The sequence below is a fragment of the Cnephaeus nilssonii genome, assembly GCF_951640355.1.
Source record: "Cnephaeus nilssonii genome assembly, chromosome: 2".
Classification (NCBI taxonomy): Eukaryota; Metazoa; Chordata; class Mammalia; order Chiroptera; family Vespertilionidae; genus Cnephaeus; species Cnephaeus nilssonii.
Genome location: NC_137073.1, coordinates 3804904 through 3830258, shown reverse-complemented (window position 1 = coordinate 3830258; position 25355 = coordinate 3804904). Strand labels below are relative to the sequence as shown.

Below are 25355 nucleotides of genomic sequence, written 5' to 3'. Positions count from 1 at the left end.
CTGTGGTACATCTACACAATGGAATACTATGCTGCCGTAAAAAAGAAGGAATGCTCACCATTTGCAGCAACCTAAATGGAATTGGAGAACATTATGCTAAGTGAAATAAGCCAGTCAATGAAAGAAAAATACCACATGATCTCACTCATTTATGGATAAAAAAGAAAATTATAAACTGTTGAACATAAAGATAGATACAGAGACAGTAAAGCATCAAACAGAATGTCAAATTACAGCGGGAAGGTTAGGGAGAGGTGGGGGAGATAAGAGATCAACCGAAGGACTTGTATGCATGCATGTAAGCATAACCAATGTTCACAAAACTCTGAGGGGTGAGGGCATGTATGGGAGTGGGGTGTAGGGGGGGCAATGTAAGATATGTACACATATAATACCTTAATAAAAAAAAGAATTAGTAATATATAAAAATATTAAGCAGAATTCTGTCTTGAACATTTCTCTTAGAATACTTCTAATCTTTATTTTTGTTTAATCAGGACAAAATAAGTTCATTGTCTACTGTGTATTTCCAAGCAATCATTTGATCCCTGCAATTTTAAACAGTATTAATCATAATCATTGCCTGTTTCAGTTTAGTTATCCTAACAATTTTCTTCTCAATATTTAGATTTTTATTTATTTTTTGGCTAAGTACAAAACATAGACTCAGTTGAGTTTTCAACCAGGAAAAATCTTATGCATTTTAAGAGAGTTGTCACTGAACCATCAGGAAAGAGAAAGCCGCTCTGTCGGTACTTCACGCTTGCTTCCATCCAGCTATGTCCGCCCCCACTCCTGGTCTCTTAGGACGTTGCGCTTGATTTTCCCTGTGATGGTCTTCGGGAGCTGTTCAACAAACTCCACCTAATCACCAAAACATCATGAGACACTAATTCCATTGGACTTGTCCCAACTGTCAGTACAAGGCCTATGCTTTGAATTTCTAAGTATATTAGGCCCAAGAGCACTCTGGTAGCTGAATCGGGTACTGTCTTTAGGAACAATTTGCCCCCATTTTCCCCCCTCATATGGAATGGGACTGACTTAGTCCTATGAGGCTTCTTACTCGTTACTCAGTACTGCAGAGTCAATTAAAACTTCTGGTTTATCAAGCATTTGTAGTGTCCTAGTATAAAATATTTTAAAGCAAAACTCCTAGAGCTTAACAAATTGAAATGCATATCTTCTGTTTATAATGAGGAGAAAAAAGGGGACATATGTAATCCTTTCAACAGTAAAGATTTTTAAAAAATTAAAATTAAATAAAAAGCTAATAAGATCTACTAGGTGTACCAGTTAATAATGTGGAGTTTTTCAATAGGTGGAGTTACACATATGTTGATATATATGCAATTTGATATGTATGCTATTTTGTTGTATTGACAGCAAGCTTCAAAACTTCATGTCAAATTTGCTGAAGGTATTAACATCATAGATATTTTTACACTTAAAAATGTTGAATTTTGTGCCAAAAAAGAGCATTTGCGGGAAGTTTTAATTCATTATTTTGAAGAAAAAGTTATCGTATACTTTGGGAAGCTTATGGTGAACATGCTCCATCTCAAGATACTTGTGAACATTGGTTTAAACGCTTTAAAAATGATAATTTCAATGTGAAAGACAACATCCAGGTCAACCGAAAAAATTTGAAGACCAACAATTACAAGCATTATTGGATGAAGATGCATGTCAAACTCAAAAACAACTTGCAGAAAGATTAAACGTTGCTCAGCAAACAATTTCCGATCGTTTACAAGCAATGGGGAAAATTTTAAAGGAAGGAAAATGGGTGCCACATCCACTGAACGAAAGACAAATGGAAAACCGAAGTCATCAGTAAAATGTTGCTTCAACGGCAAGAAAGAAAGTCTATTTTGCATCGAATTGTGACTGGCGATGAAAAGTGGATTTATTTTGAGAATCCCAAATGCACAAAATCATGGGTTGATCCAGGTCAACCATCAACATCGACTGCAAGGCCAAATCGCTTCGGAAAGAAGACAATGCTCTGCATTTGGTGGGATCAGGAAGGTGTGGTGTATTATGAGCTGCTAAACCCAGGTGAAGCTGTTAATACTGATCGCTACCGACAACAAATAACCAATTTGAACCACATTTTGATCATGAAACGACCAGAATGGGCCAGAAGACACGGCGAAGTAATTTTGCTTCATGGTGACACACCATCACACACTTTAAACCAGTTAAAGACACGTTAAAAGGTCTTGCCTGGGAAGTATTAACCCACTCGCCATATTCACCAGACCTTGCCCCTTCAGATGACCACGTGCTCCGATCGATGGCACACGCACTTTCTGAGCAGCACTTCAAAACGTACGAAGAAGTGGAAAATTGGGTCTCTGAATGGTTTGCCTCAAAACAAGAAAAGTTCTATTGGGACGGTATCCACAAATTACCTAAAGATGGGGGAAATGTGTAGCTAGCGGTGGACATTACTTTGAATAAAGCACTTCTGATGTTTCTCTTGAAATTATCGTGTTTTTCTTTGATTACAAAATCCCCATTATTAACCGGTACACCTAGTATATACTTACTAGCTTAGACACTTGATTGGTCACATACACTTAACTTTGGGGCAAAACACTTGCCTTCCTTGGATATTTGTACGGTGCAGTTACTTTTTTCACGTGCTCCTGAAGCTCAAGAGTTAGCTTCTCTGGGTCGGATGATTTGAAGGGCGCAGATAAGACCACAAAAGCTTTCACGACCTGCGGGAGGAGAGTGAGAGTTGGGGACCGGTCAGGACCCAGCACTCATGGTTTGCTAGCAGCAGCTGAGTGATGAGTGCCGCGAAGCCACATTCCCCTCCGAGTCGGAACAGGCGTGGGCACAGCGAGGCTGGCGGTCTCACCCACGGGGACGGTCTGAGCGTGAGCCAGGGGTTCAGTAAAGCTGAAGGTTTCTTACTTCCAGGTCACACGTGTATTTGCACTGCAGTCTCACAGATGCCCTCTCACTCTGTCAAACCTGCACCCCTAGGAGCATGAGTGGGACAAATGGGGGCTCTGGAGAATGTGGTGTGAAAGGGGCTTGGGAGGATGAAGGGGGTGGTGTTTGCTGGGAGGTGGAATCTTGGGGAGGACTGAGCTGCCTTTAAAAGTCTTGCTTGCCTGCTATTTTTCGCTTTTCTTTGTAATACTATTTAAGACCCACCAGTTAGGTAATTATTAAGGTTAGCAAGTGTAGTTTAAATTTCATTCACACATTGACTCTAATTTGTGTTTACTTTTGAAGTTCAGCTGAAATCAGTTATGTTGAGAGGATGAGAAGATGGTGGCAGGAGGACAATATTTGGGAGACAGGAACCCACTGAGTAGAAGTGGTACAGGGTGTACGGGTCTGGGACCCAGGGGCACTGCTATGTGAGGGGTAGAGAAAGCTGTGGAAGGATACTGACAGGAAAAGGGATTTTGAAATGTTGCCCTACTGAGTGTAGGAAATGTCTGTGAGGAAAGGAATCTCCCTTCCATCCCACGTGCTGCCTCCTGGAGCTGAGCCCTGCCGTCACCCCCCAAGCTTCCTGTCATGGCCTTCTAGGTCGGCTCCTGGGGCTTGTTTGGCGACCTGCCCAGCGTCTCCTGTTGGCATTGTTTCTGTGAGGAAATGTGTTCTGAGTCCATGACCATGTGCGTACATTCAGCCCGCAGCCCTTGTGCCGTGTCTGTCGCCCCCTTTTTGGTAACAGGGCCCTGACTTTCCTGAGGAGGGTTACCCTAACCTCTGGGGGCGCTGACTCTTTTTAACTCCTGCCTCCAGTGACCCGCACATGATCCTGGCCTGGCCAGGCCGCATCACCATCCCGGACCACTTTGGTTAGAGACGTGATCTAAGACAGGCACATGGATTCTGGGAGTTGCTTGAGACTTGGCAGGGAAGCCGTCCCCTTCCCTGAGGTGGTGAAGCTGTGCCTATCTGGAACTGGCTGCTGTCGAGTAAAAAGACCCCCCCGCCCCCAAATGGAGGCACCATGAAGAACAGCAGAGCCAGTAAACCAGCGGTTCTCAACCTGTGGGTCGCGACCCCTTTGGGGGTTGAACGACCCTTTCACAGGGGTCGCCTAAGACCATCGGAAAACACAGATATTTACATTACGATTCATAACAGCAGCAAAATTACAGTTATGAAGTAGCCATGAAAATAACTTTATGGTTGGGGGTCACCACAACGTGAGGAGCTGCATTAAAGGGCCACGGCGTTAGGAGGGTTGAGAACCGCTGGTGTAAATGGAGACGCTAGGTTTTGCCACCTGCATGGGAACCCTTGGGTGTGGCTGTGCCTGGAGGCCTCACTGTGGTAAGCCAGTAAATTCCTTAAAAAAAGTCAGTGTGAGTTGCATTCTTGTCACTTGCCACCAAAAGAATCCTAAAACGTCCCTTTTGGGACACAATCCACGTGGGATGTGGATGCCAGTGTACGTTTTTGCCATGTGTGTGCCTCATACTGAGAATCACACGGCTGCTCCTGATTCACTCTTTAGTGGCCAAATGGACAGAACTTGGAAGAATGAAGTTGCTGCTTCATTGGCGGCATTCACGCTACCTCTCCCCTGATGGGGTCTGGACTGCTGACCACAGCCGACTCCACCACCGCGGGGTGCTCAATCAGCGCGCTCTCCACCTCAAAGGGCCCTATGCGGTACCTGGGGAGAGAGGCGGGACAGCCCTGCACCACCGGCCGGAGGCTCCCCTGGCGAGGGACGGCCCTCTAGCTGTGGCAGATGTACCCACCCGGAGGTTATGATGACATCATCAGCTCTGCCAACAAACCAGAAGTACCCGTCGCTGTCCATCACGCCTCTGTCTCCAGTGACGTAAAAATCCCCTCTTACCGTGGCGGCGGTTTTCCCTGGATTGTCCTGGGAATCAAAGATGACACGGGGTTAATTTGGTCGGAATAGAAGAGGCGCCCTGAAGTGACTAACACTGCACACCCTAATTCTAAAGGAAGGGAATTCTTAAAAGCAGCTTCTGGTGTGGAACACGGAAGGCCCAAGAGTATAACAGTCAGTCTCACCTCTGGGCCTTCTCCCCTCCCAGCAGCCTGTCCGGGTGCTTTCTGAGGACAGCGCGCACCGGTTTCTAACATGCAGACTGATATTTACAAAACTGCGGAGACAGAAGATACTCTCCCTTCACAGCGGAGAGACTGGATGCTGTGACTTGCCCAAGGTTCCATGCAGAACCTGGTAGTAATCCGGACCCGCGCCTGTCTGAACCCCTGCGCCAGCTTTTCTGTTAGAGCGTAAGTAGCGTGCTCTGCGTTCTCGTACCACATATTCCGAGAAGAAAGAGAAGGGCCGGGTAGGCTTCAGCGCCAGGGCAATATCTCCTTCTTTGCCAGTTGGTAGGATGTTGCCATTTTCATCTATAATCTAGAATGAAAGAATCAATTTAGGTTCTTTAAGTTTTCTTTTCACAAACTGGAAATGGGTTAGGAACCGTTTTATACTGATCAGCGGAAAACGCCATAAAACATTCTTTATTGAACCAGTCGGATCTCACCCACCTGGACATCATAGGGCAGGACTCCCTTCCCCATCGAGCCCGGTTTAATGTCCTGTCCTTTCAGATTGGCACAAATGATGCCCTGTAGGGAGCACATTTTATATAAGCAAGCAAAGATTCCTTGTCAGCAGCTGTTCATATACGACAATGCAACTAGGACTCGGTTTTTACCAATTTTCCCAGTATGCGCGCTCCTAGTCTAAAGTACTTTAGACTGGTGGTTCTCAAACTGGAGTGTTTGTCAGAATTGCCTGGCGTTTGTTAAAACACAGGTTCTGGGCCCAGCCCAGAGTTTCTAACTCAGGAGGTCTGGGGAGAGGGATTCTGAGACTTTGTATTTCTATCGAATTCCCGCATGCTGCTGACGCTGCAGGTTTGAGGCCCACACTGTGAAGACCATTCCTTTAGGCCAGTGGTCGGCAAACCTCGGCGCGCGAGCCACATGCGGCTCTTTGGCCCCTTGAGTTTTTAGCAAAGGCCAGCTTAGGAGGACCCTAATTAAGTTAATAGCAATGTACCTACCTATATAGTTTAAGTTTAAAAAATTTGGCTCTCAAAAGAAATTTCAATCGTTGTACTGTTGATATTTGGCTCTGTTGACTAGTGAGTTTGCCGACCACTGCTTTAGGCTAAGGCACCTCGCTGGGTCCTTGGAGTGTGATGGAAAGAGGAGTTGCGAGCCCTGGCGGGTAGCTCACTCGGAGAGCGGCGTCCCGATATGCCACGGTTGTGGGTTTGATCCCCAGAAAAGGCACACACAGGAATCAACCAATGAATGCACAACTAAATGGAACAAGTCCATGTTCCCCTCTCTCAGAATCAGTAAGTAACAACAACAGCAGTAATAAACAAAGATGAGCTGCACACGCCCTCACCCTCTAAAACTTCTGGGTGGGGAGGAGACAGGGAGGCTATGAGGAACCATCACAATTCCCCTCCAGCCAGCCCTGACTGGGTAACGCAGACGTTTTGATAACTATTGGCAGGGAAGGAGCGCCCTAGAAACTTCCAGCAGGCCAGGGACACTCCGGGGCTCAGCTGTGCCCCGGCACCTACCACTTCCGTCTGCCCGTAGCCCTCGTGCAGGTCCAGCCCCGTCTGCCCCTTCCACTGCTCCCGCACCTCGGCGTTGAGGGGCTCCCCGCCCGTCAAGCAGCGCCGCAGCTTCGGGAATTTGTATCTTGAGAGACAAAGAGCTGCGTGAGATCTTGGGGGGGGGGGGGGGGGGGAGGGGGCGACCTGAGTGGCTCTCTGCACAAGATGGTTAGGGTGTTCCAGCCACGAGCACCCCGCGGGAGGTACTGGAGGAGCAGGGGCCGCACCTCCGTCTGCCACACGCCATGGTACGTGTGAGCGGTGAGGACAGTCTCCGGGCGGGGCGGGCACCCTGCGGGTGAGTGAAGGGTGAGGGGGGGGGGGTGCTGACAGTGCTGGTCATCCCTGGCGGCGAGCGTTTGCCGCGAAGGGACCACGCTAGCGCGCCTGGTTGCAGGGCTTTGGGAGCCGGCTCAAACCCGGAGCCCCTTTCCCGGGGGAAACTGAGGCCGCACGGGGAGGGCGGAGCTGCTGCTCTTGGCGAGGCGCTGGCAGGCGCTCCCCGGCTGACACCGCGTCCTCACCGCAGCCCCAGGTGCTCTTACCCTCTTGGGGTGCAGTCAGGGGAGCTGGGCGAGGCCGCGGGCCCGGGCGCTGTTGGTGGGAGCCCAGCCCGCCTTGTGTGCCTGGGAGCCGGAGCTGCTGACCTCGGGACGCGGTGCGAGCGGGAGCGGCCTCTCCCACGGGCCGAGCGGCCTGACATGGGGCCGAGGGGCCGCATCCGAGGGCCGGCCACGCGGGGCGGACGCTGCCTCCGGAAGGTTCACGGGGCTCGGCCGGCCTCTCGGCCTCTCGCCTCTGGCTCCACACCTCGCGGAGCACAGGCGGCGCGCCGGCGCCACTAAAGCGTTTCTCCCTTCCTTTCTCCCCTGACAGCGCAGCTCCACTGGGTGTTCAGGTGAACAATATTTGGCCAAATTGAGTAGAACCTTCGAATCTAAGGCCTCAGGCCTCTCGTCCGGGCAGTCTAAATGTAGTTATGGCTGTTCTGGGGGTGGGAGGTGGTGGGGGTGCTGGAACTGTGGGGCTCCGGTTGTCCCTGGAACCGTTCCATGTCCCCTAGAGGCTACCCCTGTTATTCTTCAACTGGGGGCCTTGTGTCCCTCCCCCTTCCCCGAGATTTTAGCAGGAGTGGGAAACGTCCGGCCCACGGGCTGTAGAAGGCTTTCAAAATCATTTGGTCCGGCCCTGCCAAGGCTTTAGGGGTGAGTTAGTAAATGTTGGACCAAATAGAGCAGGGTAATTTTTAAGCTGATAATTTTGTGAATGACGCTCTACATATCCATATGGCCCTGGCAGAGAGGGCCACCCCTGCTTTAGGCACTATTCGGAGACCCTTTTCATGGTCACGCTGGTGGAGAAGGAGGTCTCCCGGCACCCAGTAGGTGGAGGCAAGGGATGCTGCTCAACCTCCACACACACAGGATGCCCTGCGGAGAGAGGGTTTTGCTCCCGTTATAGCTTGGCTTGTAGCTCAGATGGAGATTCCTACCCACGCACCTCTTAAGGTCTTTCTGCACGAGCATCCGGTACACAGTGGGCGCGCAGCACAAGGTGGTGATGGGGTAGGTGGTGAGTGTCTGGACGACAGAGAGAGACACAGGTGTCAGATGTGGCTGATGAAAGGCCATGACCAGAGCTGATGGCTACAGCCCCAAATTCTCTGTGTCCATCTCACAGGGGTAACAAAGCAAATACTAGTGACTGTATGTCTGTGGGGAATTTTCAATTATTGGAAGGAATCTATATATATAAAAAGGCAGCTACCGTAACGGCCATAACGACCTAACAACCGGTCGCTATGATGCCCACTGTGGCCACCCAACTGGCTGGATCAGGGGGTGGGGCTGGCAGCCAAACTCGAGACCCCTCCCTCCTGCCAGCCTGCCCTGATTGGACTCTCCCACCCTGATAAAGAGCAGGGCCTGCCGACCAAATGCTCCCTCCCTTCCTCCCCCTCCCCCAGCTAGCTGCACCTCCGATCAGCCCACCCACCATGATAGGCCCACCCCTGATTGCACCCACCCAATAGGGGGCAGGGCTGGCCAGCCAACCTTCTGCAGCCTCTCCCCCAGGCCAGCCACACCCCCGATGGGACCCCACCATCCTGGTTGGCCCGCAGCCCCTCCCCAAGCTGGTCCCACCCATGATCACCCCCCACCCTGATTAGGGCCAGGGCTGGCCGGCCAACCACCCATGGCCCCTCCCCCAGGCTGCTGGCCCCCAATTGGCACTCTCCACCCACCCCAATTGGGGTCAAGGCCCACTGGCCAATCAAGGCCCCTTCCCCCAGCCGGCCTGGCCCTAATTGGGGGCTCTGATCCAGGCGGGCTGGCTGGCCAACCTCCTGCCATCTCCTCATGCCAACAGGCCCAGCCCCGATCCACCCATGCATGAATTTGTGCACTGGGCCTCTAGTATGTATATGTTACAGTAATAAACATGCACAATCAAATTCAACAAAAAGTGAACTGTTGAATTTGAGAACCACCCCAAACTGGTTTATTCTATTTGGGGCCATAAATGACCTCTCCTGGGGGAATTTTGAAGTGCTGACCCCTGGACAGCACCGACCCGGATCTGTAAGCAAACCTACCCAACCTTCCCAGCACTGCTTCTGTAGGACTTCAGTCCTGTTGAGTGGACTGGTGAAATGCACAGCAGGGCTTTTTCAGGCGGGGCTCATGCCTCTAGCTCCTTAAAATCAAAGGCCTCTCACATCTGGAGAAATAGTCATGTTTCGAGGTCCTCTTTCTAGACAGGGCCCACTCTGTCCCATGACTGACAGTCTGTCCGCATTGAATGGAAGCGCCAGAGAGCACGCTCTCCAGATGGGTGTCTAGGCCACCTGGGTATCATGGACCAAGTATGACTCTCACCTGTAAGCAAGCATTTCTACTGTGTGTGCTTGCTTCCTGGATTCCAGCTGTTCTCAGTAAGTGGATGTCTCTGACTAAGAATAGTGTAAATCCACAAACACTTTCATAGCACTTAAAATGCACACATTGTATTTGTAAAATAAGAATGTTCTTTCTTTCTTTTTTTTTTTTTTTTTAGAGAGAGAGAGAGTGGGAGAGACAGAGAGAGAGAAACATCAATATGAGAGAGACACATCGATTGGTTGCCTTCTGCACACACCCTAAATGGGGCCAGGGATCTAGCCTGCAACCAAGGTAGGTGCTCTTGACTAGAACTGAACCCGAGACCCTTCAGTCCAAGGCTGATGCTCTAACCACTGAGTAAAACAGGGTAGGGCAAGAATGTCCTTATTTTAATATTTTAGGTAATGTTACATTAAATACGATTAATTGCATAACCTATCATTATATTAATATATCAATTAATAATATTAACAATTAATATATTATTAACAGATCTTACATAATATTATATTAAGCACTAGAGGCTCAATGCACAAAGATTTGTGCAAGAATGGGCCTTCCTTCCCCTGGCTGCTGGCACCGTCTTCGCTCTGGCCGGAGCCGCCTTTCTGCCTTCCCATGCTGCCCAGAGGCCCGGGGCAGCTGGGGCAGTGAAGAACGCCTGTGTCATCGCCATGGCAACTATGCAAGCATCCCACCCCGCCCCCAGCCGCTTGGCGCCTGCATATGCAAATTAACCCACAATCTTTGTTGGGTTAATTTGCATACTCACTCCTGATTGGCTGGTGGGTGTCGCAAAGGTACGGTCAATTTGCATCTTACTCTATTATTAGTATAGATAATATATTAAAGGTGCCTTTAAACAAAAAAATTTTAAGTATAAAATATTTAATATTTTATAAAGATATATTTATTAGCCCTGGCAAGTGTGGCTCAGTTGGTTGGAGTGTCGTCCCATGTCCCAAAGGTTCACGGATTTGATTCTGGGTCACGGCACATGTATCTCAGTGCTTTTTTAATCTATGATTTTTTTTTTTAAAGTTTTAGGTTTTGGGTTTGATCCCCTTTCGAGGTGTGTTTGGGAGGCAACCAATCGATGTTTCTGTTGTTTATCACATCAATGTTTCTCTCTCTCCTCCCTCTTCTCTCTCTAAAATCAATAAAAACATATTAGGTAAGGACTATATATATATGTGTGTGTGTGTGTGTGTGTATACAGTATATATATACAGTACATATATGTATATATACATATATATGTGTGTGTGTATATATATCCTATCTAATAAAAGAGTAATATGCAAATTGACCATACCTCTGCCACACCACAAGCCACGCCCACCAGCCAATCATGAGTGAGTATGCAAATGAACCCAACCAAGATGGCTGTGGCCACGGAGTGAGCAGGAGGCTTGGGTTTCCCTAGCAATGGAGGAAGCCAAGCTTCCCCGCACACTCTGGTGGGCCCTGGACTCTACTCAAGGCTACAAAGTTTCAATTATAGAAGATAAATAAATCCCAGATCCCAGGGCCTCTGCTTGGGTCGCCGGGGGGCGTGGCCAGCCTGCAAACCACCATAGGCCCCTCGCCCAGGCCACCCCATTGCCCAAGGGAACCCCAACCCTGATCCGGGACACCCTTCAGGGCAAACCAGCTGGCCCCCACCTATGCACCAGGCCTCTATCCTATCTAATAAAAGAGTAATATGCAAATTGACCATTACTCCAACACACAAGATGGCTGCCCCCATGTGGTCAAAGATGGCTGACCCCATGTGGATACAAGATGGCTGCCACAAGATGGCCACTTGGGAGGGAAGTTGGAAGGGATCAGGCCAGCAGGGGTGGGCAGTTATGAGTGATCAGGCCATCAGGGGAGGGAAGTTGGGAGGGACCAGGCCTGCAAGGGAGGGCAGTTGGGGGTGATCAAGCCTGCAGGGGAGGGCAGTTGAGGGTGATCAAGCCTGCAGGGGAGGGCAGTTGGGAGTGACCCAGGCCTGCAGGGGAGAACAGTTGGGTGGGGGATTAGGCCTGCAATGGAGGGCAGTTAGGGGTGACCAGGCCTGCAGGGGAGGACAGTTAGGGGCAAACAGGCTGGCAAGGGAGCAGTTAGGCATCAATCAGGCTGGCAGGGGAGTGATTAGGGGGTGATCAGGCTGGCAGGCAGAAGTGGTTAGGGGCAATCAGGAAGGCAGGCAGGCAAGCAGTTTGGAGCCAGCAGTCCTGGATTGTGAGAGGGATCGGGCCTAAACGGACAGTCGGACATCCCTCGATGCGTCCCAGATTGGAGAGGGTGCAGGCTAGGCTGAGGGACACCCCCCTCGTGCACGAATTTCGTGCACCAGGCCTCTAGTATATATATATATATATATATATATATTTTACAAATGCAGGTTTGAAGCTGCAGAGTTAACTTGTGTACCTCAGGACATTTTGTGCACCTGCTGTGAGATTCTAGTTCTTACATTCCCGACATTCCTGTTAAGAGGGCAAGCCATCTCGTCAGGCCACCTAACAAAACAGCAGGGTGAGGCGAGCCGTTCTGCCCACACAGGAGTGGTGTTCATTCAAGATATGTATTTCTTAAACTGAATTGGTGTTTCATGGCGGAAAATAATTGGCCTGAGTCCCATTTTCTAAAGGTTAAAGGTGGGGCCTCTACTCTGCAACCTGGCTGAGTGGAGGGGCTGCTGGCTCCAGGCCACGGGTCCTGAGCGTTAGCAGAGTCTCTCTGGGGAGAAGAAGTGGCTGCTCTGGCAGCAGGTAACCCTGCCTCAGCCTCCTCCGCACAGGGGTCTGGATTTGTCAGTCATGGTCTTTGTTTCGCTAATCAGAAACCACAGATTTGTTTAGACTTGAGACTTAATTTGTTATCTAGAGTCAGATTCCTCAGCAGCCATGGATGTAGTGACAATAGCAAATCCTGAACAATTTGAAGCACAAGAGTGGGTTTTATGCCCAAGAGTGTGATGGGTGTTCCCTCTCCACTCTGGTGAAGTACATTCAAAAGCCCCCTTCGGCAGCACGTACACTAAAATTGGAGCGATACAGAGAAGATTAGCATGGCCCCTGCGCAATGATGACACGCAAATTCGTGAAGTGTTCCATATTAAAAAAAAAGCTCCCAAGAGTCTGTATCTTACAAAGAAGTGACTTTGCTCGGCCAGTGTGGCGCAGTGGGTTGGAGCACCAAGAGGTGGCAAGTTCGATTTCCAGTCAGGACACTTACCCAGGCTGCAGGTTTAATTTCGATCCCTGGTCAGGGCATGTGCAGGAGGCAACTGATCCATGTTTCTCCCTGCCCTCCCCCCTTTTCTGGGGATTCATTTCTTTCTCTTTTTTTTTGCGGGAAGACAGAGGAGAGCTGCAGCTAGAAGTTACGACTTACATCTAGGAAAGTGTCGGCGTCAAACTGGGCCATCTGGTGCACAAACACACAGGCTCCCTGCAGCCAGGGGGCGAACACGCTGCCGATGGCGGCCTTGATCCAGCCGGTGTCCGACATGTTCCATATGGTGTCTGAGGACCTCAGATCCAGCCAGTACCTAACAACATGGAGAGGAACAAGACAGAGCAACACAGCCAGGGAAGCCAACAGACTGCGCCTTTGAGGACTGGCAGGAACCTCAGTGACTACAAAGAAGGGTCAAAAGAAGCCCCCAGGAAAAGGAATGCTTCTACCGCCCACTTTTGGTAGAAGACTGTTCCGAACCCCAGGTAGTCTGAGAGTGGAGAAGGAGGCTAGGCTTGGCATAATCTTCTGAGTTTGTCCATTGAGGCAACAAATATTTCCTGAGCAAACGCTATACGCTAGGCACCTTCTACGAGCATAGTGAGCAGGACTGGCCAGATGTCTGCTCTTGTTTTAGGGAGGAGACGGTGAGGAAGCACAAGATGAGTTAGTGTGTGAATCAGTGTCGTGGTTTCACACAGGGATGTGCTGTGAGGAAATGATGGGGTGGGGTGACCTGTGGGGATACCTAGGGAGGCTTTCTGGGTGCGTCAGTGTGCCTGGAGGAGAGGAGGAGCCAGATGGATTCTCCCGAGGGGACTGAGCCAGGCGGGTTCCTGAGCTCCTGCCTGATGAGGGGCCGCTCACGGAGCTAAGGCTGGGCAGGGGCCCCGAGAGCTGTTTTGTACATGTTACATGGGCGCTATCCATGCAGCAGGGGTGTCCACTAGGCAGTTAGACACGCGTGTCAGCAGCCCAGGGCAGACTAGCAGAAACGGCGTTTTCTCCTACCTTCCACAGAGAGTGTACCCAATGCCCAGGCTGCCGTGAGAGTGCTGGGCCATCTTAGGCGAGCCTGTGGTCCCGCTGGTGAAGTATATGGCCGCCGGCTCCCGGCTGCCCGTCTCCACACGGCTGTGCTCTGAGGAGGCGCATCTGTAAGGCATGGACCGGATGTGGCTGACGTCGGCAGCCCAGCTCAGCTCTGGCGCCCTTCTGCTCGCTACTAACGCCCTCTTGGTCCCGAAGACAGTCAGTAGGACAGAGCCTAAGCCACAGCCTCCGGAGAGGCTTGCTCAGACGTGGACAGGGGCTCTGCAGACCAGTGCTGAGGTTGACAGCTACCTCTCTCTAAGCTCCACCTCCCTGTAGGCCAAAGGCATGGCCAAGGTCACTTTCAATTAAAAAAAAAGAGCAAGATGCCAGCTGGCATGGCTCGGTGGTTGAGTGTCGACCTATGAACCAGGAGGTCACAGTTCAATTCCCAGGCAGGGCACATGCCCGGGTTGCGGGCTTGATCCCCAGTAGGGGCGTGCAGGAGGCAGCCGATCCATGATTCTCTCTCATCACTGATGTTTCTATCTTTCTCCCTTCCTCTCTGAAATCAATAAAAATATTTTAAAAGAGATGTGTACTTTATTTAAACATTTTTTTCTCAGTGCTTTTTTAATCTATGAATTTTTGTAAAGTTTTGAATCTATACATTGTTATTAACATTTCAGGAGTTTTTATGATTTAAAGGGAGATCTTTGGTATTTGAATCAAAGCTTTTGATACTTTTTATTTAATAGCTTCAATATTGCTGACAGACACCGTTAATTGCTTACCAAAGAGACCCCATCCTCCTTGCGTTGGTAAAACTCTGACCTTGTCAGGTGTGTGGCAGCCATGTGCTTCAGCGGGGACTGGGGTCGGGGAGGGGTGGAGCGGAGTCTTGTTAGCCTAAGCCAAACATGGTTTAGGGACGGGCACAGAGGCAGTTCCGGTCAGAGACTCACAGGCTTTATGGGGGATGTTTCCCTGTTCTAGAAAGAGCCAGAAGGAAGGGCTGCCCCCCCCCCCCGCCCCCGCCTTGTCCTCTGGCCTCTGGATGTTGCTGTGAAAGTGCAGGGTTCTGGAACTACCCAGCCATGCTGGGCCCCCAGGGGTCGGCAGACACCCAAGGCGGCCTGTGGGGAGATGAGTGAACCTGGATCCTTGTCAATCATCAAACCCTCGCTCAGCCAGCTCTCACCCGCAGCTCCACTTGGTGTGGTAAAGTGGTATTGTTTGCGGCTTCTGCTTGGTCTCCCGTGGACCCGCAGACCACGCCTGGTCCTTGCTATGGGGCGGGGCGGGCTGGCTCGGCTCCCGGGACCAGCGGCTGTGCAGGCGCCAGGCCCAGGCCTCGCTCCGGCGGCTTCACTTTCACCCTCACTGGGAGGAGCAGGCATCCTGTGCAGTTCAGAGGGTCCCGCTGAGAGCGAGGACGTGGGGGCAGTGGGGCGCCCCAGCCAGCACGCCTGGCCCCCGACGCCCAGCCCAGCGGCTGCCGGCCAGCTGCCTGCGGAGCCCAGTGTGGTGAGCAGGGGAGGGGTCGCTGTTGGACACAGTTTCGGGCGTCTGGTTGCTCAGTAGATAACGGATAAAATGCCTCCACGCCTGTGAGACTCTTGTATCATCGTTTCAGGTTTCTGGGCCGAAGGGAACAGGGTTGAGGACCCCATTTTAGCTCATCTTGACGAACGAATAGGATTGCCATTGAAACGCAAACAGTGAGACTGATGATATGGCCACCCGCTTACTGTCCGTGTGGTTTCATAAAACAAAGTGGTTTTCCTGCTCACGTGCCTCTTCCCCCCAAAGTAACAAACAAAGCACACACAGCGCCTCCGCTGCACGGCCCCTTCCCGTCTCGGCGGGAAGAACCGCTCACCGTCCACCCTGCGAACACACCTCCTGCTCTGAATGCTTCTCAGTCCGCTCAAAGTCGCTTGGATATAGGCTTTTCATTCTTTTTGTTTTACTTTTTACCCAAAGCAGAGCTATTCCAGTCTGCGAGTGACAAGGAGATGTTCAAGCAGGACTCCTGGTCTGCCTCCCTTTCTTGGAGACTTGAGTCATAGCCTTTGGGATCCATTAAATGCTGATGACTTCCAGAATTGTACCTTTATCTCCTGGAGTCCGAAACGCACATCTCCCCCTGCTGGGTGTCTGGCCATCTCAGCCTGCCCACCTGGACTCTTCCTCCCTGAGGGAGCCACCCCGCAGTTGCCAATTAACCAGCCGGTCAGCTGGGCTCCTGCCTTCATCCTCCAGGTCCAACCAACCTCCAGGTCCTGCTGGGCTTCAGCGCCTCCTCCCTCCGTCCCATTCGCCGGAGTCAGACGCCGGGGAAATCCACGCAGACCCAGAACTGACCTGGCACTTCCCTTCCAAACACTCGTCAGCGGCCTCCCTTGCTTGTGGGGTGGAGGTCAGGGCTGCGCAGGTGAGGTCCTTAGAGGAGAGGCCAGCCCTGCCTCGCTGTGGGCCAGCTTCCGCCCTGCCCCCCCCACCCCTGTCTGCTCCGCACCCCCGAGGGCGCCTCCGCTTCCACCCTCTGTGCTGCCCTCTGCCGGGAGCACGGCTCCCGTCCCGCGGGACAGAATCCAGGGGTCCGGACCCACAGGAGGAGCCCTTGCTGCCAGGATGGGGAAGGAGGAAGCCGGGCCTGGCCCATAATCTGACCTTCCCACATCCTGTTATAAATGTCCTGGGGAGCCTCTGTGGTCCTCTGTCCCGGGGAGGCAGGAGGAGGGGACCTCCTTGACAGAAGATTGGCCCCGACAGGGCGACCTCAGCCCGATCTCGCCGGGGGCGGGTTCTGAACGCCGGCCCGGGCCTGCGTGGCCAGGCCAGCGCTCCGTCCCAGGCTGCAGAGAAGCCGTCCGTGGCCCTTTTGGAGCGAGACGCGCCTCAGTCGTTCATTCCAGTGGCGCTCCCTTTGTCCTGGAAAACACCCCTGTGTGAGTTCCCCATTCTACCTCCCCTGAGGCCAAAGGCATTTTCTTTTGTCAGCTTTACAGCCCATTTGGGGGTCCCGGCCCGAGCCGCACGCTGCAGGCTGTGAAGACGGGCCCTGGCACGGGCGGTGCGGGTCTGCGGCGGAGGAAACCGGGAGAATCCGAGTGCCTGTGGTCCGGTACCTGTCCTTTCACGTTTCCCTTACACCGCGCGACGCACAGAGCACACAGTCCTGACCGGGAAACAAGCGCACACGTGTGTCAGGGAGCGTGCTGGACCCCTTCCCCACGGGATGGGCGTCAGGCCTCTGCAGCCAGCGCCGGGCCGGCGTGGAGGACCTCGGTGTGAAGACGGCCAGGAGGGCGGCGATCACCCCTGGCCCCGCCAGGCTCCGAGCCCCACTGCACGCGCCTCGCCACTCGGCCACCTCCACACCCGAGGGAGGCCCCGCCTGCTTTCTGGAGAAGACACAGGCTCGGGGAGGCCTCCTGACTAGCCAAAGCGACACAGCCTCGCTGGCCTGGCCCTGAGAGAATTTGGGGATTGGCCAGTCGGACTTGGTTTGTATCATTAGTCGGATAAAACTTCATTCCCACAAAGGAAACTGCTGTTACTCGCCAGGGTTTCATGTTTTCCCCTACACATTTCTACAGAATGATGGCTTTCAACATGAGCCACCCAACAGCTGCTTGAGGGATCAGACCACCCACCAGCATTCCAGGCCCTTTCGCAGTTTAGGAGCCACTTTCTCACACGAGCGACGTCCTCAGCGCCCCGAGACACCGTGCAGGGCAGCCATTCCCACTGCACACGTGAGGGAACGGAGAGACGTGACCCGTTCCAGTCATCCCTTCGGTGAATACTGCTCAGCGCCAACTGAAGTAGGAAACGGGACAGCGTGACCAACAACAGCCTCTGCCCTCGTGGCTCAGGTGGGGCGGGAGTCGGCGAGCTGTTTCTGCAGAGGCCGGACAGGAACGTCTCAGGCTGTGCATCTGCTCAACTGGGCTCTGGTGAGACGTGGACAATGTGCAGACCAGGCGTCCTCACACTACGGCCCGCGGGCCACATGCGGGTGTTTCTGCCGTTTTGTTTTTTTACTTCAAAATAAGATATGTGCAGTGTGCATAGGAATTTGTTCCTAGTTTTTTTTAAACTATAGTCCGGCCCTCCAACGGTCTGAGGGACAGTGAACTGGCCCGCTGTTTAAAAAGTTTGAGGACCCCTGGTGTAGACAATGCGTGTGGCTGTGTTCCAATAAAACTTTATTTACAAGAGCAGGTGCCCTGCCAGAATTGGCCCGTGGTCCCTAATTTGCCCATCTCTGTGGTACAGGAGCCAACCAGTAAACGGGGAAAGTGTCGGGACACGGTATTCAGGGAGCGTCGAGGGCTGTGAAGAGAACAGCACCCACGTTCGGGAGTGGCGTGGACTCCTGCCTAGATGGGCGGCCGGGGACGGCTCACGGAGGGGAAGACATTCGAACTGAAATCTGACAGGAAGGACTGGGAAGAGCATCCCCGGCAGGAGAGACAGCGGTGCAAAGGCCCTGAGGTAGGGCGTGGTTGAGGAATAAAAGGGAGGCCAGAGGGCATCAGGCAGCTGAATGTGGGAGGTGTGGGCCACAAGGAGGCAAGGCCACCCGTGCAGGGCACTCACCACAGGCCGAGGCGGGCGCAGGGAAAGGACACAGAGCTGCACCTCCCTTTCGCCCTTAGGACCTCCCGGCAGGTGATTCTCTTCTGGGAAGGATCCCAGATCTACGCACAGTGCTGCTGAGTCCTCGGAGCAAGGAGACCCCGAGAGGCGGGGCGGGGTCGGGGGTACTCACTGAAATAACTCCTGGAAGCTGAGCCACCCGGGCCGGCTGCGCGGAGACACCAGGAGCTTGGTCTTCAAGTCAGGACACTCGGACACGATGGACTCCACTGCGGGGGCCACCTCCTCACTGGCCACGAGGCCCTTGGCCTTGGAGGCCCGCAGCCGGTAGAGGATGTCCTTGGCGGTCAGCTGCGTGGTGCCCGGCATGAAGACGAGCCCTGGGAAGGAGAGGCCGCTGAGCGGGACTGTGGTCCCCTGGCTGAGACTGTGGCCGTGGCCGCTCGGGCTTTGTCCCCGTGGGGAGGAGCTGCGTAATCGCTGTCCGCCGCCTGCCCCCCCGGGCCCCGCAGGACCCTGGCCCGGGGGGGGGGGGGATGCGGGCGAGCCCTGTGCTCAGAGGCCGGCGGCCCTGGGCCTGGACCTGCCCTTGCGCCTTCCTGGCTCGGTGACCGTGAGCGTGTTACCGGCCTCTCGGTGCCTCCTGTCCGGCGGTAAAAGGGCGATAATAGTGAGTGTCCGGCACACGGGAGGCATCATAACCGTGGGCCACTGCTGTGCAGCATTTTCATGGGACATTTTAATCATTATCACATCATACTTAAATCACACATTTTAAGCATTATCATATCACACTCTGTAGCTCCTAACACATTCTCATGAACACTTTTGAACCAGTGGTTCCCAAAGTGAGTTTTGCAAGATAATCCACAGGGGATGAGAAAAGAATTTAAAATTTAAAAAAAATTATTGAAATATTAGAATTCTTTTTACCTCATTTTTGCACATATTTTAGATCATGCATGCAATATTACAATATAAATGACTGTATCCAGAGGGGAGGATGTGTGTTGCGGGAAAGCCACCGCGCACCAGCCCCGTCATGAGCGTGCACCAAGGCACGCGGAGGCCGAGGCACCTGGGCGCTGGCAGGGCTGGGCTGGGCACCGTGTTCGTGTGGAGGTGGCGGTGGCTCGGAGCAGTCTGACCTGGTAGCCTCCAGGCAGTGTTTCCTGGACCTCACTGCTCTCCACTGCCCTCAGACGGCGGCTTTGCCGAGGGCGGGATGGGCACCTGAAACTGAATAAAAGCGGACGAGGCCAGGGCTCGGTGCCTCTTCAGGAAAGAGGCTCCACCTGGCCCCACCCCTAATAATTCCTATTTCTGTCTAGCATTTTCATCTGTGCACCAGCCCCTCCTGCGGGTCCTGAACCCCGCCGTGCAGTCGAGGCATGTGTCCCAGATATTTTTATTGGTCAATTGCGTGGCCAGAAAAGCCAGGAGACCACTGTTCCACTGCGGGTCGCAGTGGCTGCCAGTGAGGGCCCCTGAGGCGGGCTGGTGAGCGGCAGAGTCGGCCCTCACGCCTAGGCTTCCCAGCGGCCCGCGTCCTGGGGAGCACCGCACGGCTCAGGCTCAGCTCACCCCACGCCCCCGGAGGCGGCCAGCTCCTAGGAGGGAGCGGAGGGAGGTGGGGAGGAGGGGAAAGGCGGTGGGAAGGCGGCTGTCCTGTCTGCAGTGACTCAGCGGGAAGGAGGCAGCGCGTGCGTGTGTGTGTGCATGTGTGTGTGTGCGTGTGTGTGTGTGTGTGTGTGTGTGTGTGTGTGTGTGTGAAGAGCCACTCTCTCTGATACTCGTGTGCCTGGCATCTCACTGAAAACCAGTCCCCCCAGCGACGTGACAGCGGGGCTGCGGGCGGGTCAGCAAGTGGCAGAGCCGGACTCAGAGGCTCCCAAGACTTGTACGGACCCGGGACCTGCTTCCTGGTGAGTTCCCTGAAGTCAGCTAAATAGGAGGATGTAGAGTTGAATTCCTAGGAAGGAGATTTTATTCAAAGAATATATTTTAAAGCTCTTACATATCATCCCCTCTTGAGAAAACAGGTAAATATGCGATGATGAGGAAGTAAGAAAGCACCTTAGAGCCCAGCTGGCGTGGCTCAGTGGTTGAGCGTTGACCTATGAACCAGGAGGTCCCAGGTTCGATTCCGGTCAGGGCACATGCCCCGGTTGTAGACTCGATCCCCAGTAGGGGGCATGCAGGAGGCAGGGGATCAATGATTCTCTCTCATCATTGATGTTTCTCTCTCTCTCTCCCTCTCTCTTCCTCTCTGAAATCAATAAAAATGTATTTTAAAAAACACACCAGAAAGCACCTAAGAGCAGCGGTCGCCAACCTTTCGGACCTCGTGGACACCAGTGGTCCGCAGACCCCCGGCTGGTGACCGCTGCCTCAGAGGATCGCAGGTGTCCACTCACTACCGAAACAGGGTTATTTACTCTGCAACCACTTGTTCCTGTCAGCTCAGAAACTGTGAGCACTCAGTGGCGCTGGCCGGCGACGGGTCCCATGGGCAGCGAGGAGTGCTGCTCGGCTGGTTGTAGCCTCACACTTCCCAGCACCAGGAAAGCCGTTGCCATGGGGTGTGTGAGCATCCCCGCGTTCACTCAGAAGACTTAATCATCTTGTTAGAAAACAACCAACTGCTTGCTTAACATTTAATTAACTGAATGCTTTTGACTATTCAGTTTGTGGGTAGACTTTTAATCTTCACAATGCACAAATGGCACAAGTCATGTTAAATAATTCTAAATACATTTTTATGACAAATAAACCGCCTTCAACTCCTTCCAACCCACAACTGGTTTCACATTTGCAAATTCCTTTCTATAGTGAGTGTGAAATAAATTTTATGTATTGCTATTTTGATTTAACATGAGCAGTAAGAGCATTTTTTTAAACATCATGATGACATCCTTATAATTTCTCTTTAATGACATCCATCCAGTTGAGGCGCTGTAATTTCAATTAGCAATAAACACATCTCCACTAAGCCTTAGTCTCAGGTCAGTTATAATTTATTTGATCATCTTTATGTAGCTGTTTCCAATTCTTTCTACTTTTGACCCTATTGAAACAAACATCTGTGTGTTCTCCACAGAACTATATTCTTTCTTATTGTTCACTGATTTATAAACATGTATGCCATGTTCTAGAGCAGGAATTGGCAAACTTTTCTGTAAGGGGCCAGATAGTAGATATTTTAGGCTTTGTGGCCATACAAAACATCTCTGTCTCAATGAGCAACTCTGCTGTTGTAGAACACAGGGACACTGACACTATGTAAATAAACGAACGGGCATGGCTGTATTCCACTGAACCGTAAAACTTCATTTACAAAAATAGATGGCCAGCCCTAGCCGGTTTGACTCAGTGGATAGAGCGTCGGCCCTCAGAATGAAGGGTCCCAGGTTCAATTCTGGTCAGGGGTGCATGCCTGGGTTGCAGGCTCGATCCCCAGTAGGGGACGTGCAAGAGGCAGCCGATCAATGATTCTCTCTCATCATTGATGTTTCTATTTCTTTCTCCCTTTCCCTTCCTCTCTGAAATCAATAAAAATATATTTAAAACAAAAAAACAAAACAAAAATAGGTGGCGAACTCATAGGCCATGGTTTTTGAGCCCTCTGTCCTAGAGGAGAGAAGAAGCCTGTAGGATTTGGGGTACAGTATAAATGACGCCTTTGGAGAAAACGTGTCGTTGAGTACATTCACCTTTTTGTCTGGAAAGAGGCAGAGGTTTTCCAGCTGGGTCCACGGTCGTATTTTCACAAGTCCTTGCATTCTAAAATGCCTTCGCCTCCTTTTGTGTTTTCATATCAGGAAGAATTCAGATACCAGAGTCCTAACGTCTGGATCACCGGGTAAATATTTCCCAGTCCACACTGCGAAGAGGCGTCGGCCCCCACACTGGCTTTGGCAGGGCTTTGTGTTTAAGTCTCAATGGCATAACTTTCTAGCTGTGTGACTTTGGGCAAACTTCTTAACCTCTCTGAACCTCAGTGTCCTCTCTTGCAAAGCAATAATGTCATAATACCAAAGGTAGTTCATTATTGTTATTATTATTATTATTAAGGTAGTTTACTGTTATTAATAAGGTAGTTTTATTATTAATATTATTACACATGGTTGCCCTTAGTTTCAGCTCTGATTTTGCTGTCCTGGTATGCATTGCTTCAGTCAGAACTAACAGTTCAGAAAAACCTCACCGTCCAGTCTCGCTCTGTTCTGTCTGGTTTACAAAGTTAAGACGGACACTGACCTGTTCGCATACAAGCCACGTTGACCAGCCACCACTCCGGGACGCGGGGCAGAATGACCGCCACTCGGTCGCCTCTCGCAAGGCCGCAAGGCTCGCTGAGCACGTTGGCGGCCTTTCGGGACAGGGTGCCCAGCTCTCCGAAGCTCCACTTCACCTCGCCCCCTTTGCCGTTCACCCACCACAGGGCGGGGCTGGCCGGCCTCTCTCCTGTCTGGCCACAGCACATGAGAGAGAGGAGACGGCTTAGGGCTGGTCACCAAGCAGAGGGACATCCCCTGTCCGCCCCTCGGCCCTGCGCTGGGGGGCCAGGGCCCAGCACCCAGCTGTCTTTGGGGGCTCCTCCCCTACTGAGTACGGTCTTGGTGCCTGCCCTCCCCTGGCCGCTGGCTGCCATGCGACCCCGTCAGGCTGATCAGTCTCTCCGGGACCATCAGCTCTGGGTGCGGTGTGTCCTCAGGGCGTCCTGGCCTCTGTCCTCACGAGGACGGACACTCCAGCCCCCCCCCCCCCATATCCCTGCAGAAAGCTCTTCCTGGCTGACGCTAAATCCTGTTCCACCTAAATAACCCCCTGGGTGCCCCAAGTGAGCGCATCGGGGTGCACCCTCGGGCGGCGTGGGCTTCCCAGGCAGCAGAGGGGCTGGGCGTGCTGGGAGGAGGCGGCAGCTTGACTGACTGATTTCTGGAGGAAACATCTCACCAAGGTTTACACCGCGAGTCCTCTGTGCTGCAGAACCCCTGCTTCATGCCCTGCCCCCCCTCCCAGGATGCTCTTTACCTGCCCCCGCCCTCTGGAAAGCCTCCCGCAGCGCTCTCTCTCTCTCTCTCTCTCTCTCTCTCTTCCCGCAGCCCTCTCTCTCTCTGTTCCCGAAGCCCTCTCTCTCTCTGTTCCCGCAGCCCTCTCTCTCTCTCTGTTCCTGCAGCCCCCCCCTCTCTCTCTGTTCCCGCAGCTCTCTCTCTCTCTGTTCCCGAAGCCCTCTCTCTCTCTGTTCCCACAGCCCTCTCTCTCTCTTTCTCTTTCTTCTCTCTCTCTCTCTCTCTCTCTCTCTCTCTCTCTCTCTCTCTCTCTCTCTCTCTCTTTTCCCGCAGCCCTCTCTCTCTCTGTTCCCGAAGCCCTCTCTCTCTCTGTTCCCGCAGCCCTGCGCTCCTCCCTCCCAGGGACCGCGGCGCTGCCTGTGTCAGATGCGCCGGGCCCTCCTGCAGACCGAGCTCTGTGAGGTTGGGCTGGTTCAGGTCCCTTTGGAACGGATGGCCTTGGATAAGTTGCTTAACTTCTACAAGGTCAAGTTCCTTCTCTGCAACCTCCAGGGGTGACAGAATTGGATAAACAATACAGGTCAGTATTTCCCAACCTTTGGCCATCTGAGTGTCACCAAGGTTGCCAGGTCTGTGTGCACCGAGCTGCTGTGCTCACCCCGACTCAGTTACCTGCACCGGCCCTGAAGGCCGCAGTGGGAGTCAGCACCCTGCTCAGGGCGTCAGGGAGCGCACCGGAGGGTAAGGGCACTGAAACAGTGCCCCGTGAATGCTGCCCGCTCTGTACGAAAGAGAGCAGCGAGTGGTAGAGGGAGTTTCAGCACGAAGGGCCGCCCCAGCCGGTGTGGCTCAGTGGATAGAGCGGAGGCCTGCTGACCGAAGGGTCCAGGTTCAATTCCAGTCAAGGGCATGTAACTCGGTTGCAGGCTCCTCCCCGCCCTTGTCAGGGCGAGTGCAGGAGGCAACCCACCATGTGTCTCTCTCACATCGGTGTCTCTCTCTGTCTTTCCCTCTCCCTTCCACTCTCCCTAAAACTCAATGGAAAAGTATCCTCTGGTGAGGATTAACCAAACCAAAACACCTCAGAGACGGACAGGAGACTCTCCCGCGGAGGGAAGGGTGACGGCGCCAGTCAGTCCTGTGTCCAGGGCTCCTCGGAGCACAGGGCGCCCGGGGGCGGGGCAGGGGGACCGAGGCTACACTGCGAGGCTGCGGGGATGAGTGTCCCCTGATCAGGCCTGCGGGGCGGCCCCAGACCAGGCCGGCGGCGTGTCCTGAGCAGAGAGGAGAGCCAGGCGCCCTGTGTGCGGCCGGGAGGTGCAGGGGCCGACGAGGCTCCAGAGAGAGGCAGCTCTGAGGTCCGTCTTCCCTGGGAGAGCAGAGCTGTCGGGACCAAGACCCAGGGCACGAGAGGCCACGTTAAAGGGGCACACGGGCCCAGAACCGAGGGGAGGGACGCCACGCACCCCGAAACCACCACGCGTACCTTCTCCTTCTGGGCCCACTGGTCCAGCACATCCCCAGCGAAGTTGAAGCGCTCAGGCAGCGGCCTCTCGCAGCGGTTTATGGCTTCGCAGTCGGCCAGGCTCAGGGGCGCCAGGAGCCGGGGACCCGCGTGAAGGCGGCGGCGCACCGGCGGGGCCAGCCAGAGGCGCCCGAGCGCCCAGCGGCCGGACGGGATCCGCATGGCGCCCCAGGGACTGGCTGCCCGGGGCAGCACCACCGCCTGCGGGAGGCGGGGCCGTGTCAGTCTCTCCCCACGCTCCACACTCCGGGGAGCCGCCAAGTGACTGTGGGCCCCGGAAGGGTGCACACCTGGACAGCACCCCTCCTCTTCAGAGCTGCAGGAGCCGGCCCCGCCAGCCCCCCACCTGCAGCCAGCCTCCCTCCGACCAGCCCCCAACCTGCAGCCAGCCCCCCCACTGACAGCCCCCAACCTGCAGCCAGCCCCCCCACTGACAGCC

General features: G+C 53.3%; 1 protein-coding gene across 1 annotated transcript; it reads right to left on the bottom strand.

Moving 5' to 3' along the window:
* Nucleotides 1–619: 619 nt before the first annotated feature.
* LOC307110020 (acyl-coenzyme A synthetase ACSM4, mitochondrial-like) lies at nt 620–25078 on the bottom strand (the record flags this gene model as incomplete). The annotated part of the gene is made up of 13 exons (XM_079789035.1): nt 620–864; nt 2610–2729; nt 4561–4660; nt 4749–4876; nt 5291–5392; nt 5527–5607; nt 6582–6705; nt 8121–8200; nt 12890–13046; nt 13745–13888; nt 18549–18756; nt 22637–22847; nt 24878–25078. 13 exons carry the CDS (start codon nt 25076–25078, stop codon nt 778–780), a joined length of 1743 nt encoding a protein of 580 aa, XP_079645161.1. The 3' UTR covers nt 620–777.
* Between the last annotated feature and the right edge of the window lie 277 nt (nt 25079–25355).